The sequence below is a fragment of the Ammodytes marinus genome, assembly GCF_949987685.1.
Source record: "Ammodytes marinus genome assembly, chromosome: 6".
Lineage (NCBI taxonomy): Eukaryota > Metazoa > Chordata > Actinopteri > Uranoscopiformes > Ammodytidae > Ammodytes > Ammodytes marinus.
The window spans coordinates 21,119,118-21,137,495 of record NC_137235.1 but is presented as its reverse complement, the minus strand read 5'-3'; the positions used below and the strand labels follow the sequence as shown (position 1 = coordinate 21,137,495).

The following is an 18,378-nucleotide window of genomic DNA, read 5'->3' as shown; positions in this document are numbered from 1 at the left end:
TCTGTGTTTCTGGGTAGATTGTAACATAAAAAGCAAATTAAGGTCTGTTTTTTTGTTTCTTACCGGTGCGCTAAACTGTGGTTCACATAAGGTATAAATGAGCTTTTATTCTTTCTTTTTAAATGTACAAAATCATATTCACAAAGTGTAATTGTAGTTGCTAGTTAAAGGGATGACGGAGTTGGAGACACCATAACACTAGCTCCATTTTGGTGGTATTTTGGTCCCTCCGGTTCCACATCCACTTCTGGATTTTATGTCATAAATGACATAGGTTTCCTACCTCTCATTTTATACATATTCATACTGTACATTTATGTGCAACTTTGTGTCAATAAAACTACGCATGAATTAAGTACAATTCTGAAGTTTCCTTTAATTTTTTAACTTAAATCGGAAGTCTGCAGCTCTCAATACACTCTGCATAATAGTTATGACATTTGCTGTGTACAACCAAGAGGTCACTCATCCTTTACATATAGGAGTGCAGGCTTAAACTGTATATTAACGAGACTTAACACAGGGTATGCATCTTCCCCAGATCACCTGACGGTTCCCATTGGTGAGATTCATCATTTGGAACATGTCATTTACATATGTTAACACAAATCTTCGTACATATCTTGCATTTTTATAAACACAGTGTGAATGAATTTGCAGTTCATTTGTAACGGCACATTCAGGATAATTTGCTTGAATAAGCTGTCGACACAGCACATCAATCCTATAGCTTTGTAATGTCTGTCTAAGCTTATATCCTGAACACAGTGGTAAATACGACTAGCTGTCTTTTAAGTCATCCATAAGTTGATAGGTCATGTGAAAAAGGGGCACGCAAGGCAAGGCTTTGTCCAGTAACTCAAAGCATGATATATTCTTGGTATCTTTCTTAATGGGCCAGTTTCACAGACATGGATTAAGCCTAGTCCTGGACTAAATGGACATTTTGAATGGAGATTGTCCATTAAAAGTACAATGTAGTCCAGAACTAGGCTTAATCCATGTCTGCGAAACCGGCCCAATAAGTCTTAAAAAATCACAATCTGAGTATAGTTCCCTACTCAGATTTATCTAGTGCTAAATATGTGAATGCGTGCATGTGTGTGTGTGTGTGTATCAGTGTTATTTGAGAGCTTTGAGGGCAGAGACAGACAGGAGGCAGTGCAGCACCACGGCCCCAGTGTTGTAGAGCAGCAGCAGCAGAGTCAGACTCCAGCAATAGCCCTGCAGGAGAACACACACACACACGGCACACAGTTCAACATGGTAACTAGACTACATCCACAGTCTTCTAGAAAAATGTACAAGACATATTCTACAATTAAGCTTCACAAGACAAGACAAGACTAGGACAGGAATGTCTTTGTGTCTTACTGCTGCTGCAACCTTCTACTGTATCTATTCCTCCTTTGATTTCATCTCAACCATCTCTCCATCCTTCCTAACCTCCACCATTCACTTTATCTCTCCATCCTGTGATGTGTTTCATATTTCTAATTTTTCTTTGTATTTTTTAAAGGTGAAGTCAGCAATTCTGGAGAATGCTTGTTGTCAAAATCACTTTTCGATCAGAATCGGTAAACATCTCCTCACGGTGCGCCACATGTCCCACTCAGCCTATAGGCTCTGCGAACGGACATGTTGCTAGCTACAATTTACAGAGCCTAGCCCTAGGCTGTGTATTAACCCCGGATTTCTTTTCTCCACGCATACATACAATCATATGAAAAAGTTTGGGAACCCCTCTCAGCCGGCATTATAATTGACTCTGCTTTCACAAAAAAAATATAAAAGTGGTATGTCTTTAATTTACCAGGAACAGCTAAGTACTGGGATGTTTTCCAAACAAAGATTTTTTGAAAAGCAGTATTTGGTTGTATGAAATAAAATAAAATGTGAAAAACTGGCTGTGCAAAAATATGGGTACCCTTGTGGTTTTGTTGATTTTAATGCCTGTAACAGCATGTAAAACTGAGGAATTTAAACACAAAGTTGGTTGGATTATGTTGTTAAGCCTTGAACCTCATAGAAATGTCTGTTTAATCATGAGAAAATGTATTTTAGGTGCCTAAATGCAAGTTGCACTTCTCTTTGACTCTCTGCTGAAGTGAGACAGAATGGGATCATCACAACTGCTCCCAAAAGATCTTAAAAACAAAGATTATTCATTATCATGGTTTAGGGGAAGGCTACAAGAAGCTTTCCCAAAGGTTTCAATTGTCAATTTCTACTGTAAGGAACGTTGTCAGGGAATGGAAGGACACAGGCACAGTTGCAGTTAAACCCAGGTCTAGCAGACCAAGAAAAGTACAAGAGCGGCATATGCGGCGGATTGTGAGAATGGTTGCACACAACCCACAGATCACCTCCAAAGACCTGCAAGAACATCTGGCTACAGATTGTGTATCTGTACATGGTTCAACAATTCAGTGCAATTTGCACCAAAACATCTGTATGGCCGGGTGATGAGAAGGAAGCCCTTTCTGCGCCCACGCCACAGATACAGTTGCATGGAGTATGCAAAAGCTCATTTAGACAAGCCAGCTTCATATTGGAAGAAAATGCTTTGGACTGATGAGGCAAAAAATAAGTTATTTGGTCTTTATAAAAAGCAGATGTTTTGGTGCAAATTGCGCTGAATTGTTGAACGATGTACAGATACACAATCTGCAGCCAGATGTTCTTGCAGGTCTTTGGAGGTGATCTGTGGGTTGTTTGCAACCATTCTCACAATCCTCCACCTATGCCGCTCCTGTTTTTTTCTTGGTCTGCTAGACCTGGGTTTAACTGCAACTGTGCCTGTGTCCTTCCATTTTCCATCAATCCCATCAATCTTTGTTTTTAAGATCTTTTGGGAGCTGTTTTGATGATCCCATTCTGTCTCACTTCAGCAGAGAGTCAAAGAGAAGTGCAACTTGCATTTAGGCACCTAAAATATATTTTCTCATGATTAAACAGACATTTCTATGAGGTTCAAGGCTTAACAACATAATCCAACCAACTTTGTGTTTAAAGTCATCAGTTTTACATGCTGTTACAGGCATTAAAATCAACAAAACCACAAGGGTACCCATATTTTTGCACAGCCAGTTTTTCACATTTTATTTTATTTCATACAACCAAATACTGCTTTTCAAAAAATCTTTGTTTGGAAAACATCCCAGTACTTAGCTGTTCCTGGTAAATTAAAGACATACCACTTTTATATTTTTTTTGTGAAAGCAGAGTCAATTATAATGCCGTCTGAGAGGGGTTCCCAAACTTTTTCATATGACTGTATGCACAGGCAGGTTCACTGATGTTGACAAAAAGTAATTTTAGACAACCGGCATTCTCCAGAATCGCTGACTACACCTTTAAGAGAAGTTGTATGGAAGCATCACACTGACCATCAGGAAATCTGCGGGACACTTGTAACTTGCATCTCTGTGTCTGTCTTCATAATAGGGAGTAATGTGCACACACTGCACTCCACGCATGGTGCTGAGGCTGTAGCAGTAGAGGCAGAAGGCCAGCAGCGCCCCCAGCAGACCCACTACATTACTGCACGCACAACCCCAGAGCTGTAGAGGGAGGCAGACAAGATCCATCACTGTTCACTTTGAAACACACATACACTGACTTTATTGTTGTAAATTCTGACAGCTGTTAGTCTTCATTATGATGTGAAATCACTGTCAACATTTAAAGTCCCAACGAGGGAAAAACAGTGAACGAGACTATCAGTGCAAAGAATGCTGTTTTTATATAGTTTTTAATAATGCATTGACCCGGATAAATGCATTAATCGTGATCCATCCTGCGATCTCTCGTTCATTAGTTTTCAACATGGACATAGACTCTATTGCGTCCTAATCGGGAGACACTGGCACCGGCCGGCACGTGCTGGAAAAGAGCTTTACGACAGCTGGCGTCGTAACTCAACATTAATTATTATTATTTTCAACATATTACAAAATTGCCCGAAAAAAGGCTTGAGCTTCACCAAGCTGACTTTGAGTTAACATTTTAATATGGTTGTAATATCAGTGGTTTGTATTGTTAGAATATACACAATAATACTATAACTCTGACATAAAAACTTTCAATACCTCAACAACTAAGTTTTGAGGTTGGAAAACTTAGCTGAACATACCAGTTGTGTGCTAGGGTTCCTCTCATTGGCCATGGTGAATGATCCTCCTGCCACAATCTGCAAGACACACACACACACACAGTATTGGAATTTCAACAGAGATTGACGCTGCTTTTCGAGTAAATTACTTAAAACACAAGGCCTTGCATTTCACCATATGATCTTTGAAATCACTTTGTGTGTCAAACATATTATTCCCTAATTAGACACTATAATCTAATGTGATTTCCATGAATGAATTCGATTTTGTATCTTCCAACATGACAGTGTTTCGTAGAATTATAATTAAAGTCACCATTAACAATGTCAATGTACAGACATGTGGACAAGATTACTACCTCTGAGGTAGTAAGATTCCCGGCACAATCTGTTGCGCCTCTCTTACACCGTTCTGCAATGCATTTATATGGCAGGGCGAGGGGGGGAAAGGCCGGCATTTTGCCGGCTTTCACTGGCTCTGTAAAAGAGACTAATGACTACCGCGTTACGTTCCTGTTCCTGTCTGCTTCAAAGTATAAATCAGCTCACTTTTCAGAAGTGTAATGGTTTTAATCTGAAGCTGCAACTGTAGGAAATGTTCAGTTTGCATTAGGAATTACTCAGTTGCGTGCTACAGACTGTTTTTTTCATGTAGAAAGCTGTGTACCGTGGATTACCAGTTGATAGAGGAGTCCAGCCAAGTACCTATCATGGCAAAAAAAAAAGGCTGGCCGTTTGATCGGTGCAGAAAAGTATCGTTCAGTTGTCGAAGTCAAGTTATCTGTATCAGGATGGAAGATGTTGAACGATACCCAGCTCTAGTTATGATGACATGCTTTTTTTCTATTCTGTGCAAAACACTAGATACATTTATTGGAAGGTTACAGTTGAAGCTGCTAAAACTACCGATAGTCGGACGAAGAATCAGAATATGAAGGTATGGGGCTCTCGTGGTGTAGTGGTTAGAGCGTCCCGTAGAGGCTCAGTCGTCATCGCAGCGGACCCGGTTCGATGGGGACCCGGTTTGCATGTCTTCCCCTCTATGCCCCATTTTAGCTCTGTATCTCTGAATCTATCCAATAAAGTTAAAAATGCCAAAAGATAATCTTTGAAAGAATATGAAGGTATGGGTATGAAATGATGTACATACTAAAATTCCTAAGCAGAGTGGCAGAATGAAGAGTCTTGGGAGAGTTGGGTCAGTGTAAGCGAGGGGGACAGAGAGCAGCACCTGGAACAGCCCCAACAGGATGGTCACCACCTGCACAGAAAACAAGAGTTTTTATTCATGGGAGGTTAAAAGGAAAGTTCAGTATTTTTGAAGTGGGGTTGTATGAGGTACTTAGGTATGGTTAAAATGATACATTATAGAGATGGCTGTCAACGCAGTCACTATAAGGAGTTTGGGGTAGAAGTCGCAGTAGCAGAAGTTAGCCTAGTATTGTTGCAGAGGTGACCAGATTTAACAAGTTTTTTCTCCACATATATAAATGCTTGCATTTAAAAAATATCCATTCAATGCATGGTGCTCTTTCCCACTGCTTTAGTTAGCCGCCAGGCAGCTGTTTATTTTTGCACTTTATTGCAGGAATAATTTGGCCATTATATTACTACGCCAACTAAAAACCAATGAGGAAATTTAAGACAAATCTGAGGGCAAGAAATAGCACAAGCTACTTGGTACTTCAGATGTATGAACTGTAATCTCATACCCATGGACCCGCAGAGCAACTTGAGGCTCTTTCAGAAACAGAGGATGTCAGCGCCACACAAACAGTCCGCATTATTTATTTTTTATTTTTTTATATATATATAATCCTCCATTGAAAAATGTTGACTGCTAACGTTGAGTTGTGCCACTCTGGCAAGCACAGTGAAGATGTATTGATTCAGTGAAACTAGCAGCAGTCTCAGGCCTATATAGTTCCCCTTTGTGTAGAATAAGAATCGAAAGGCAGACTGCATCATCATGTTTCAGCTTTATTTATGAAGATCCAGACAGGACAATTAGAGGAGTTGAGGTTGTGGCAGCAAGCAGCATTGAGCACCCGGAGCTATCCCAAAGCTCCCCCGTACATGCTAGTACAGGTTTATATGGAGGAAACTGGTATGCTAATACTCCCAAAATAGACAGATAATCTCATCATAGTCCGTCATCTCTCAGAGTCCCAATAACAACTCTATTTAAGGGTACCCCGTGCTTTCCCTCATAACCCCATACAGCCCAGAAATGCTTACCCTTCAACCGTTATTTACCACAGGAACACGGTGGAATATAGTGTTTGTTTGTTTGAACTGAGTGATACGCTAGACTACATCAGCGTGAGTTGGCGTAGTAATACAATGGCCGAACTACGCCTGAAAAAAAGTACACAAATAAACGGCTACCTGGCTGTTTACTAAAGCAGTGAAAAAGAGCATCAATCTAGCGTGCATTGACTGGATATTTTTTAAAGGTAAGCTAAGCATGTATATATGTGGAGAAAAAACGGGTTCAATCTGGTCACCTCTGCAACAGTACCAGGCTAACTTCTGCTACCGCGTCTTCTCCAAACTCCTTATTGTGACTGTGTTGACAGCCATCTCTTTATTGTAACATATTTGCTATACCTAAGTATCTCATACAACCCCACTTCAAAAAAACTGAACTATCCCTTTAAGACTTCGAATTAAAAATCTAAGACAGAATGGAGTCCTGATCTCACCGCAGCACTCTCAGGGTCAAACCAGGTTGAGAGGCGATGTAACCTGGGTTCAACTGCTGGCCGCGCCCCCACAGAGGACATGTTTCTGCAAACAGGAGAAACTCAAGTCACATATTTGGACTTATCTCAAGTCAAGAGGGGTGTCTACAAATCCACTTTTATTTTGAGCAAACTAAGCCCATACCTAGTAACTAGTAACAAATGACTAGTAACACGTTTTTTCTGCTATCACCGACCAAGGGACATCTATCTATCTATCTATCTATCTATCTATCTATCTATCTATCTATCTATCTATCTATCTATCTATCTATCTATCTATCTATCTATCTATCTATCTATCTATCTATCTATCTATCTATCTATCTATCCATCCATCCATCCATCCATCCATCCATCCATCCATCCATCCATCCATCCATCCATCCATCCATCCATCCATCCATCCATCCATCCATCCATCCATCCATCCATCCATCCATCCATCCATCCATCCATCCATCCATCCATCCATCCATCCATCCATCTATCTATCTATCTATCTATCTATCTATCTATCTATCTATCTATCTATCTATCTATCTATCTATCTATCTATCTATCTATCTATCTATCTATCTATCTATCTATCTGTTGTCATTAGAGAATAATAATGTTTGACACTGCAACCCCTAATCAACAAGAAAGAGAAGCAGACTGTAACAACAAACTGAGCATATGGTCACGACATGAGAAACAGTCAGTGGGAAAAGAAGCAAAGTGAGAAGTGTGTGTGTTGTGTTTGTGCCTGTGTGTTTCTGATGTGTATGTTGGAGGAAGGAATTGAGAAATAGAGAACAAATGAGGTAGTGTAAGAGGGAAAAAGGAACAGAGAGAGAGAGAGAGAGAGAGAGAGAGTGTGTGTCAGTTCATGAAAAATCAAATACCAGAAAGCTCTTTGGACCGACAGTAATGCTGCAGGATGGGAAGCAGATGTGGTGAGAAAAGGAGGACAAAGGGTATTAGAAAAGAGTCTCACAGGGGGGAGATAGGGGGCAGGTTGCTGACGGGATCATCAATACAAGTTCCTGTGGAAGTGGGGGGAACAATTTGTTAAAATAAGTGACATTGTTCGTAGACTTATAATGAACAGTTTGTTGAATATTAGTCTATGAACAAAGTCCCTTATTTTTCCTCCTACACACATTGGTCCATTTGTCATTTTATTTGTGAGAGAAGTTCGGAGAAGGCATGAAGAAGGACTTTCGGTCTGAACCAAAGTGCTTCTGGAGAATCTTACAGGTAGCCTACTTCAACAGGATGATACGTGGAACCATTCAAACTGTGTAGCGTAAGGATGAGACGCTGTTGACCTCAACTGAGAGCATTTTTCAATAGCCTACCCCAATTTTGTTTAAGCCTGAAATCACAGTTTTAATTTTCACTGTGATATGTTTGGATGTTGGATGATGACGTTTTGAGAAGATATACACTTTATCAAGAATAAATCGCATTGTCACAATCATTTCATGATAAGACATGAAACATATTTTATTCCAACGTTATGGGCGACCGTGAAGGCTACTTTGACATCAGTGTTTAAATCCACTGTGCCAAAACAATAGAAACTGTCTCGTGTAGCCTAGCATGGGAGCAGCACTTATTGTTTTCTAATGACCATTCTGACATGGGAATAGCCTAGTCAAAATATTGTGTTAAAAAGTTCTAGCTTTAGGCTAGCCTACTTACCGCGACTCAATTTTTCCAATAAAAGTGTCTCTGGATGTGACAGCAGGGTTGAATGTAGCCTATATCACACGGAGGAACACTCGCCCTACTGACACTCTAATGCACTTTTAACGGTAAAAACAACAACAATACAATAGCCTAACCGTTTCTGCACGACTTCAGCAAAGGGAGGGAAGGATGATCTCTGCAGCGACCGAGAAGTCTCTCTCTCTCTCCCTCGCTCTCTCGCTATAAAAACAACATCCCGCACCCATGCGTTCACCACCCGACTGAAATAAACAGAAGTCACGGAGGCGAAGTAGCCTAAATATCAACAGTGGTAGAAAGAAGCCCAGAATTAAGGAGGACACATTTGAGAAGTTTTCTATTGAGGTAAAGGTAGGAATGAGTTTAATCATGTGTTTTGCTATCAGAGTTAACGGTGCTTAACGATAGATCAATAATGAACTGACGGTTTAATAGATCAAGTTTAGATCACAGGCTCACAGTCACAATACTGTTTTTTTACAGAACATTTCGAGCGACATGATACGCAATAATTAAGTTGCGCATGTAGGCTACGTAAACATAACAGAGCATTGCGCAGATCTGTACTACGGTGCCCGGGAGGAGACATGAACGTAACTTATTTTTTCTCAGCTGGGCGTTTTCGCGCGCGCGCTTTACTAAATGGGCACGCGCGCGTGCAGTTAAAGCATACTGTATGGGGTTAAAAAGTTAAAAGCCTGCGTGCCCTTTATTAAACGCTTGTGCGAGTTATAAAACGCCTTTATAATAGGTTAAGTCCATATATCCCGGACTCCGCAGTTGAATTACCCCGGTTGAACTGAGATCTGTACTGAACTGGTAGGCTACTGAACTGGTACTGGACATGGTAGGCCTACTGGATCGTTATAACGTGACGTAGGCAACTCAGGGATCACACCCATGGACCTATACAGAAATCAGGGATCACACCGCTTCCACTGGGGGTTGAACATATGGGAAAATAATAAACATAGGCTACATCTGTTCAAAGGCTGGAGGAAGCATAGGAGCTTAGTATAGGCCTAGATAGAAATGGAAAAAGAAACAAATGAAATGCTCCTTTTCTTTTAGAGGCAGCAACACCACACAACTGTTGATAGGAGGGGTGTAGGCCTAATCATCCTACAAAACAGACTAGGCTATATAAGTAAAACTGTTAGCTCTCAAGTCTGTAACAAACAAACACACACAAACACACACACACACACACACACACGCAAATTCTGACAATAGGCTATATCACCTTTATTTGAACAGGCAGTCTCATTGAGAATGAGATCTATTTGATAAAAACACGTACAATCAATATAATGTAACTCAATACAACATTTTTACAAGAAAAGAGCAGTAAGGCCTACAAGTTTGACTATAATTAGCCTACAAACAATAGCAACCTTTTAATATGTAGCAATGAGCACAGTCCTGCATCTGAGGCCATCTGGATATCATTATGGACTCTCACCAGGGCAGTTTCAGTAGTGTCTCTTCCTGAAACCTGACTGAAATTTGTCATACAGCTCCAAATTCTCTAAAACAGCTGTAAGATGGCTACAATTTTCGAGAATTTTGGACAGCAATGGTAGTTTTGACATGGGGCAATAGTTTTTTAAAACTGTAGGGTCCAGATTAGGCTTATTTATTATAGGTTGAATAGTGGCATGTTTAAAGTAGGACTGTGGCCAATGAAGAGTTGACAATAGCCACTATACTAGGACCAGTGGCAGGTAGTGCTTTAGAGAATAATGAGGGGGGCATTATATCCTGCAGACAAAAGGACATTTACATTTTCTTGGTCAGGTCATGGAGGCTGATTGGTTGGAAAGACTCAATGGTAATAGGCCTAGATGGAGGAAGGACGTTTACATGAAAGTGTGGCCCAGGCTGAATATTTGATCTAATAGACTTTACCTTATCAATACAAAATGACAGAAGCCTATTACAGTCATTTTGAGAGCATAATGTTGTCACAGTGGCAGGAGGAGAGACTATATTGTTTATGGTGTCAAATACAACCTTGGGGTTTTTCTTAGACGAAGAGATTAAATAAGAAAAAAGGCAGACCTAGATATCTTGACTAAAATCCTGCTTAAGTTCCTTAAGGTACAAACGGAGTAGGCCTACTTCAAGCCTACTTAAAAGACTGCATTTTGAGCTCGACATCATAACTACCCATAGTATTAAAATCACAGCTAAACCGGGAGATGAATTGCTCGACAGTTGTTTTAGTAATAATACGCGAGCATGACAGAGTTTTCTCGGAAGGGGGGGGGGTCAGCAATGGCAGAGCGATTCAAAAATATATATTTGTGATCACTAATCAACATATGAACTTTAACTGATAACCGAACCAAACCGTGAATGTTGTGTACCGTTTACAGACCCCTGTCCTCTGCAGTGATGGCAGTGTCAGTGTCCAGGGATCTGACGGTGCAGGTGTTGAGGGATGTGAACGCTGTCAAACTGACTGACAGACAGCAGGCTTTACGCGCGGCCATCCAGAGAGGAGAGCCCAAATGTCTGGGGGTGAGTCTGCAGCTCTCACTTCACTTCACTCACTTCCACACATGATGGCTGGAGGTTTGTGGGAAGGTTGGACTGATAGAAGAGTCAAAGTGTCTCTCATGTTTTAATATGTGATCATCCTGTAGCTCGGTGAACTCTCTTATGAACATGTGCATTGCCATTCTATCTTCATAAAACATTAGCTTTTATTTCAAATCCAGCATTGTTTCTATCCATATTTACTTTTTATTCATCAGCACAGATATTTTTAGATCAAGTTAGATCATGTCCACTTCACTTTAGCAACTAATCATCATAACGTTACAGTCATCTCAAAACCAAAAATTAGTTAGTTAAGATTTGAAAGAAAACATGACAAACAAAGGGAAAATGTAAGGATGTATACATCACTAATAAGTGGACCTTGAGTTCTTCAGCTCTTTATAAAGTGAATGTGGGTCCACACCTCTGTGTGTGTGTGTGTGTGTGTGTGTGTGTGTGTGTGTGTGTGTGTGTGTGTGTGTGTGTGTGTGTGTGTGTGTGTGATTCAGGTCAGTCAGGTGATGTTGGGGCTGATGGTAATGTCCTACTCCATTCCTCTGCTCTTCACTGAGTTCACTGAGGTGGTCAGCTTTGGCGTTCCTTTGTGGAGCGGTCTAACGGTGAGTGTGTGTGTTTAAGTGAGTGAGACTTAATATTTGTATCTGTTATCATTTAGATATATACATGCCTCCATGCCAGCAATAACCACCATCAGGAAATATCACTTTGAGGGATTTTCTTCAAACTTTGCACACATGTTCACTCTGACTCATAGATGAACTGAGTAGATTTTGGAGGTCAAAGGTCAAAGGTTACAGCTACCTTCCATATTGTGAGATCTCAGTGACCTTGTACCCTATTGTAGCTTCTTAGGAGCTTTATCTTGAATGCTTGGCGTGGGCATATAACCACCAGGCTGTGTTTCTAGCTACTTATATCACTGACTGTGATATACTTATATATGCTGACTGTCTTCCTGTGTGTGTGTGTGTGTGTGTGTGTGTTCCCAGTTCTTGACAGCAGGAGTGGTCACCATCTACTTGGACAAACACAGCACCATGAAGAATGTGAGAGTGTAGACAATACACACACACACACACACACACACACACACACACACACACACACACACACACACACACAGCTAGACAGGGCATGTTCATGGATGGCTGCATACACAACATATCCTACATTGAGTCACAAACACCGTTTAATACTTTTCTCTGGTGCATTTTGTCATGTCTTCAGATATTTTGTTTGTGTTTTGTAATCGAATACATGAACTACTTTATATCAGCCTTAGGCTTAAAAATGCCATGCATGCAGAAAGGCCCAGCTGGGATCCCCTCTGGTCTCCTCAGCCATTCTGTAATCCATGTGTGTTCCTCTTCTCCAGCTGAAGGTGTGTTTGGTGGTGTGTGTGCTGTCCACTGTGCTGTCAGTGGTGGCTGTAGTCATCTACTCTGTGGACTTGGACAATCATCCTGAGGTAGCCTGCATCAAGACCAGTGGAGACACCCACTGTAACAACCAATACTATGCCACGGTTAGTATAGGCTTTATTTGCTCTACCCATGCTGTGTTTTATGCCCTTTATAACTGCCCTGCTCTGCTGTGGGATAGGGTTGAAGTGAAAAGTTATGGAGGACAATGATTCCTTATGAAAAGCTGTGTCACTTTTAGTTAGAAACGTAATGTCCTGTGTTGACAAGTTTTCAAGGATAAATATGGGGGAATAATGTTGACGTGCTATATATCTTTATGTCGAAAAGTATTGAAATGAAGCTGACTGGACAACAGTGGGACATGTCCATGTAACTGTCCTTTAGATTCCTTACACTGATAAAAAACCTTCTGGCTCTGGACTGATGCTCCTCACCTCTGCTGACAGGGAGAGAGAGCTTACTGTCACAATGAAGGCCTTGTTGAGTGTGTCTCAGTGACTAAAGTCAGTGTGAATGCTTTGTGTGCTTGACTCCAGAAGCTGAGCAGAGGACTGAAGTCCACTCTCCTTCTCTTCACCCTGGCCCAGACTGTCATCTCCTCCATCTTCTGCTTCCTTCTCTTCAGACAGAGAGACAGCGTGGGACAGTACGCTGTAAGACTCTCACTCTTTTTAGGGGTGTTGGAGCCTTTGATTTGACAGTTTGAGAGAGAGAGTAGAAAAAAAGAGAATGACATACAGAGAACGGCCCGGGCTGGAGTGGAATCCGGGTCCACTGCGACAGGGACTAAACCTGTTGGTACCACTGTAGCCACTACACCACAGCCCTCACACTCTTTCTCTTTATCAGCCAAACACACTTCATCCATCTACTCAAAGTGCATCAACATATGTGAATGCTTAGCTCTGGATTACACATGCACATTGGGCTGATAGACATGCTGTCCTTTTATTACTATGAAAGCTGATCAGTCAGTCTGGTGCTTTTAGGAGAGAGTGTCTGTATTCTGCCGGTCCACTTGTGGTTTTGATTCATATTTTGACATGGTGTGACATGACAAATACTCCCACTATGGTGAGCAAGGATTTCTTTAAGTATTAATAAAACCTGCTTGAGCCTGCCTTAAAGAGCACCTATTATGCTATTTTTAGTCTAACTTTGGTATTGCAGTTTAGCCTCTCTGCAAAAACATTATATTTAGAGCTTAAACACAACTCTCTTTAAGACCCCCCCAACCTCCCTCTGTCCCCGTCTGCCCTCTGCCTGCAGGCACTGCCCCCTAGCTTCATGTTACACTGAGCAGACTGCGATGCAGCAGCCTTAGTTTCAGTGGACCATGCATTCAAGCCACTACGAGTAACTTTGTCAGTTGGCGGCCCCTTTTGACAAAAGCGGTAGTATTTTTACGCCAGCTGTCGTAAAGCTGTTTTCTAGCGTGTGCCGGCCGTGCGAGTGTCAAATGATTAGGACACAATATAGTGCATGTCCGTGTGTTGAAAGTGTGAGGGCACGGACTCTTTTTGGCTCCGTGAGAGTGGTTAGTGACACTGCATCAACTAATGCCAGTCAATGCCACACACACCTGATTGCAATGAGTTGATGCAGTGTCAACTAACTACTCGCAAGGAGCTGAAAGATTCCGTGTCCTCACAGAAAGCGAGAGACGGCAGTTAGTATGGATCACGATGAGGTAATGTGTTTAAATAGGCTAATGACTATTTCAGATTAATAATGGTCATCTGATGATGGTGAAGCAAAGTAAACTTTGTTTTAGTACCGCTCATTCATTTAGGAGTAAACACTGCAGACTAGTTCACTCTAGTGAAATTGTGTACACGTTGCTTGGCAACGCCCTCCCGCCGTCTATCGCTCTCCCTTTTAGCTTTTCTTCATTGCATTTTCTTTTTTTTCTTTGATGGTTCAGCCCCGTTATCAGTCATTATGACGACAAATAACTGTCTCAAAAAAGGCTCCCGCTCCCCTTCCCTCACCTGGAGGGATAGGCTTCTCAAATCGCGTTGCTGCGCTACACTGAAATCTGCGACCAATACGGATATGTGACCATAGAGCCTGCATGCGCAAACCGAAAATCGGACTGGGTGTGCGACCAGACCAAATGCAGTAATAAAAACTATATAAAAACATCTTTCTTTGCACTGATGGTCTCGTTTGCTGTTAAAGGTAATTTATGATTATGAGAGGAAACATGAGGCTGTTTAAAAGATATTTAAATGTTATTCGTAGTGGCTTTAAGATTTTGGCTTCAACTACAATGATAAATAGCTGACAGTACAACAGGGCTTGAAGTCACATGACTTAATTTAAATCAGTTCAGCATCAGTTTACTGTTAACTCAGGATTAAACCCAAATGATGAAAAACATGTGAAAAGATAATCCATACAATCCTGAACCACTTTTTTGGTAACTCCTTACAATAAGGATAGATGTGTTATGGTTAGACGATACTGGACCCAAGAGCAGGCAGAGACAGTTGTTGGATTTGATGAAAAAAGGTTTATTGAATGAGGTGGGGAAGCAGGTCGTGAGTGGGGAAGCTGGGGTGAGGCAGGTGGGCAGGCTGGAGGTAGTGGTCCGGGTAACTGCAGGCAGAGGAAAACAACGTTAGGATTGGATCACAAAAAACCACAAGAGACGAGAAAAAGAGCGAGGTAGTAATATATACTGGAGCCAGGCACGTATAGTTACCACTGTAGTGCGTAGTACAATCTGGCCACGACAGCAGGGAAGCCAGAGGTGTTAATTGTGGGTTAATTGCTGATGCAGACCAGGTGAGCGGAGATAGACAGGGGGAGTGCCAGCCACAGGAGGAGGGACACACAGCAACCAGCTGATCACAACAAGATTCATAAACAGTTAAGGAATGCTTAGTTAATGCTATTAACAGTTAATTAATGTTTATCAAACATTAACTAACTGTTAGTGCTTAGTTATTTATGGTTAGTTAATGATTGGTTAGCCGTTAACTAATGATTAGTTAAGTATTATTTATTATTAAGCATTATCTAAGCATGTATTAACAGTAAGTTAATGACAAATTAATGTTGAGTATGCATTTACTAAGCATTAACTAACAGTTAATTAATGTAACCTTATTATAAAGTGTTGCCCTTTGTATATACATATCCAGACTATCATATCTCGAACAATAAGTAAATAATCAATGTATATTCATGTGGATTTAAATTGAGCTTTTCTTTCAATTCAATCTGTATTTCTCCTGTAATATACCAAATGACATAATTCTTTCCTGGAAATTGAAAGTTATTATCAGGAAATGGATCACGTCCAGACCAACAGGCTGAGCAAATCTAAATTTGCCAGCAGCAGGTCTGGGTTTCCAGGCTAAAATTACATAGTTCTTTCCTTGAAATTGAAAGTAATTATCAGGAAATGACAGACCACACTTCTTTTCAAATCTAACAGTATGAAATGTCCTACTCAGATAGTGACAGCTTTTGATATGAGATGTGCAGAGGTTAGCATGGATACTAATGCTCTCTCTGTCTTTCTCCAGTCTCTCACTCAGGCTGCTCCATCCACCCCCACAGCACTCACACCCCCTGACCTGAACTGAGCCCTGCTTGGACCAGCAGGCTGTGAGCCCATGGCTATCTGCTCATCAGGTCACTCATCATCACTGTATTACACAATGACTCTACTTTGTATCTATGACTTATCCACTGTGTTACTAGACATGTCACCATGAGAAGAGCATCTGCTTTTTGATTGTTTTCAGGAATGTGTCACTATATACCTGAATATTAGAATATTGGTACACTTAAGCCAAATACTTCACAACTTCAATTAACAACAGAGTTGTAATAAAATAAAAGAATTGAAGGAATGTAAGAAATAATAACTCAGGAGACATGTACAAATGCATTAGACGAGACGGAGGGAGAAATCCTGATTGATGAATAGACAAAGAGATGGTTCTCTCCTGTGGTAAAGTCATCATTAGACACTTGTGTGGCCATGAAATGTGAACTGTATCCTGGTGATGCTAGCTAACTGTCTGTCTGCTACAGGGCGCAGAGTGCATGTGTGTAGGAGGTGGAGACATGTTAGTGGCTGCAGACTCACAGTGAGACACAGAGACATAAAGGAATCAGCAAGAATATGGAATATATACAAACTAACTGACTGCTTAAGTAGTATCATCCTTTAGGACACACCTATACATACAGCACATAAAACCTACATTCAAAGCTGCGTCACGATCACCTGTGAAAGTGATTTTAGGTTCATTTCACCTGTACTTTGGATCTCCAACATCTAGTTAGCCAGCTTCAAAACTCTTAAAGTGGCTGATGTGCTCAACTGCTCAGGACTGTTTGAAAAGTCACCACATTGGAAACAGAACAGTCTGGATCCTAAAGAACAAAGTTAAAGAAGGTTATGTGGTCTTCTGAGATGAAAATGAAGATTTCTGACATCAGATTAAACACTGTAATTCAAATAGCAGTGTACAGAGGGATGGCAAAATATCAAACCAGTGCATGCAGGGAAGAATCCTCACACACACAGGGCCGCCGATAAGGGGCAGAAAGTGGGAAAGCTTTCTAGGGCCCAGCCACCAGGGGGGGCCCAGATAGGCCTTTCACACCGCCGCAAAATCGGCGCTAGTTCTGGGCTTGTTCGGAGTTAGAGCCAGTGTTTTGGTTTCACACCGCCAGAGAGCCTGCTCCGGGCCGTAAAAACCGGGGGAACTCATACCCCAGGATTGAGCAGGGTTTGATAAGAACTGCTTGCGCGAACGGTTGGGGGAGGGATTATCCTGACCAACCAGAGCAACTCAAACCTCATGCCCGCCATATTTAAAAACACCGCTACTACGAGACGTAAACATAACATAATTACCGAACGTAGCGATCAAATTGACCGGCGAGAATACGCTGTATGGGTCCTGTTTGCTTAAGAAAGCAAAGCGAGAGCCAACAAGTGTAAAAATAAGACGTATTCGCCGCTGTTGTTGCGCTTAAAGCTAGCGGTAGCTTTAGCGTTAGCCACAAGAGCGGCGGCGTCGGGTGACGTACACACACGTTTACAGTGACGTCATGACGTTGCTCTCTTGCCGGCTCCATGGCTGTCTCCGGTCGATGTGAAACCAACCGGTTCATAACTGGGATAAGGCTGTAACCAGTTTTGAACTGACCCCAACACCAGCCTGGAACTGACTCTTGGTTCATTTTGGTGTGAAAGGCCTAAGAGAGAGAGAAAAAAAAAAGAAATAATAATTTTTTTTTTGTTGCAGATGACCTAACTTAGCCAACCTTTATTATGAACGCTATATTCGCAAGATAACTTTTTATAATAAAAGAAAACATTTTATTCATTGTTGCTTGGGTAAAATATATCACATTTTATATTGAAAAACTAAAAATATCATGGGTCGTTTTTCAACCAAAACAAGTGTTAGCTATGTATTGATGATGAGCAAGCTAACCTAGCAAGTTCAGTGATGCCAGGACCTGGACATAAATCAGGGTACCAGAAAAGAAAGGAAAAAAAAGACTTAATATCAGTATTTCTGCCAGCAGAAGTGGATTTTCAATTCAGAGATACTGTGATATTTCATCAAGTTTTGAGGTGTCTATGTGAGGGTGTTCTGCAAATTATTCTGTATATTTTATCTATTATTTTCTAAGAAAATTAAATATTTAGCCTTTAAACGAAGGTGGCAGATGGTTGTTATATTGATAAGGAAAGCTTCTGGTAGCAGTGCTATCATGTTTAACCCCCCCTACAGCATTGGTGTGTCTAAAAGCTTACATTACAGTAAAGGTTACAGTA

General features: G+C 41.1%; 2 protein-coding genes across 6 annotated transcripts; one reads left to right on the top strand and one right to left on the bottom strand.

The window, feature by feature from the left end:
• Positions 1-45: 45 nt before the first annotated feature.
• On the bottom strand, positions 46-7,849 carry LOC307251985 (uncharacterized protein). The gene is made up of 6 exons (XM_080029491.1): positions 7,838-7,849; positions 6,820-6,904; positions 5,265-5,375; positions 4,136-4,192; positions 3,390-3,563; positions 46-1,224 (listed from the first exon to the last, which is right to left on the bottom strand). The coding sequence occupies exons 2-6, from the start codon at positions 6,898-6,900 to the stop codon at positions 1,123-1,125; spliced, it is 525 nt and encodes a 174-aa protein (XP_079885617.1). The 5' UTR covers positions 6,901-6,904; positions 7,838-7,849; the 3' UTR covers positions 46-1,122.
• LOC307251984 (membrane-spanning 4-domains subfamily A member 12-like) lies at positions 7,756-17,868 on the top strand. Of its 5 annotated transcripts, none has more exons than XM_080029489.1 (7): positions 7,756-7,796; positions 10,953-11,097; positions 11,628-11,738; positions 12,129-12,185; positions 12,515-12,664; positions 13,100-13,216; positions 16,100-17,868. In XM_080029489.1, the coding sequence occupies exons 2-7, from the start codon at positions 10,972-10,974 to the stop codon at positions 16,157-16,159; spliced, it is 621 nt and encodes a 206-aa protein (XP_079885615.1). In that variant the 5' UTR covers positions 7,756-7,796; positions 10,953-10,971; the 3' UTR covers positions 16,160-17,868. The 5 variants fall into 5 exon arrangements, with proteins under 5 accessions (XP_079885615.1, XP_079885616.1, XP_079885614.1 ...); XM_080029490.1 differs by having other exon boundaries at positions 7,762-7,817; XM_080029488.1 differs by lacking the exon at positions 7,756-7,796 and adding an exon at positions 7,859-8,100.
• Positions 17,869-18,378: the final 510 nt, after the last annotated feature.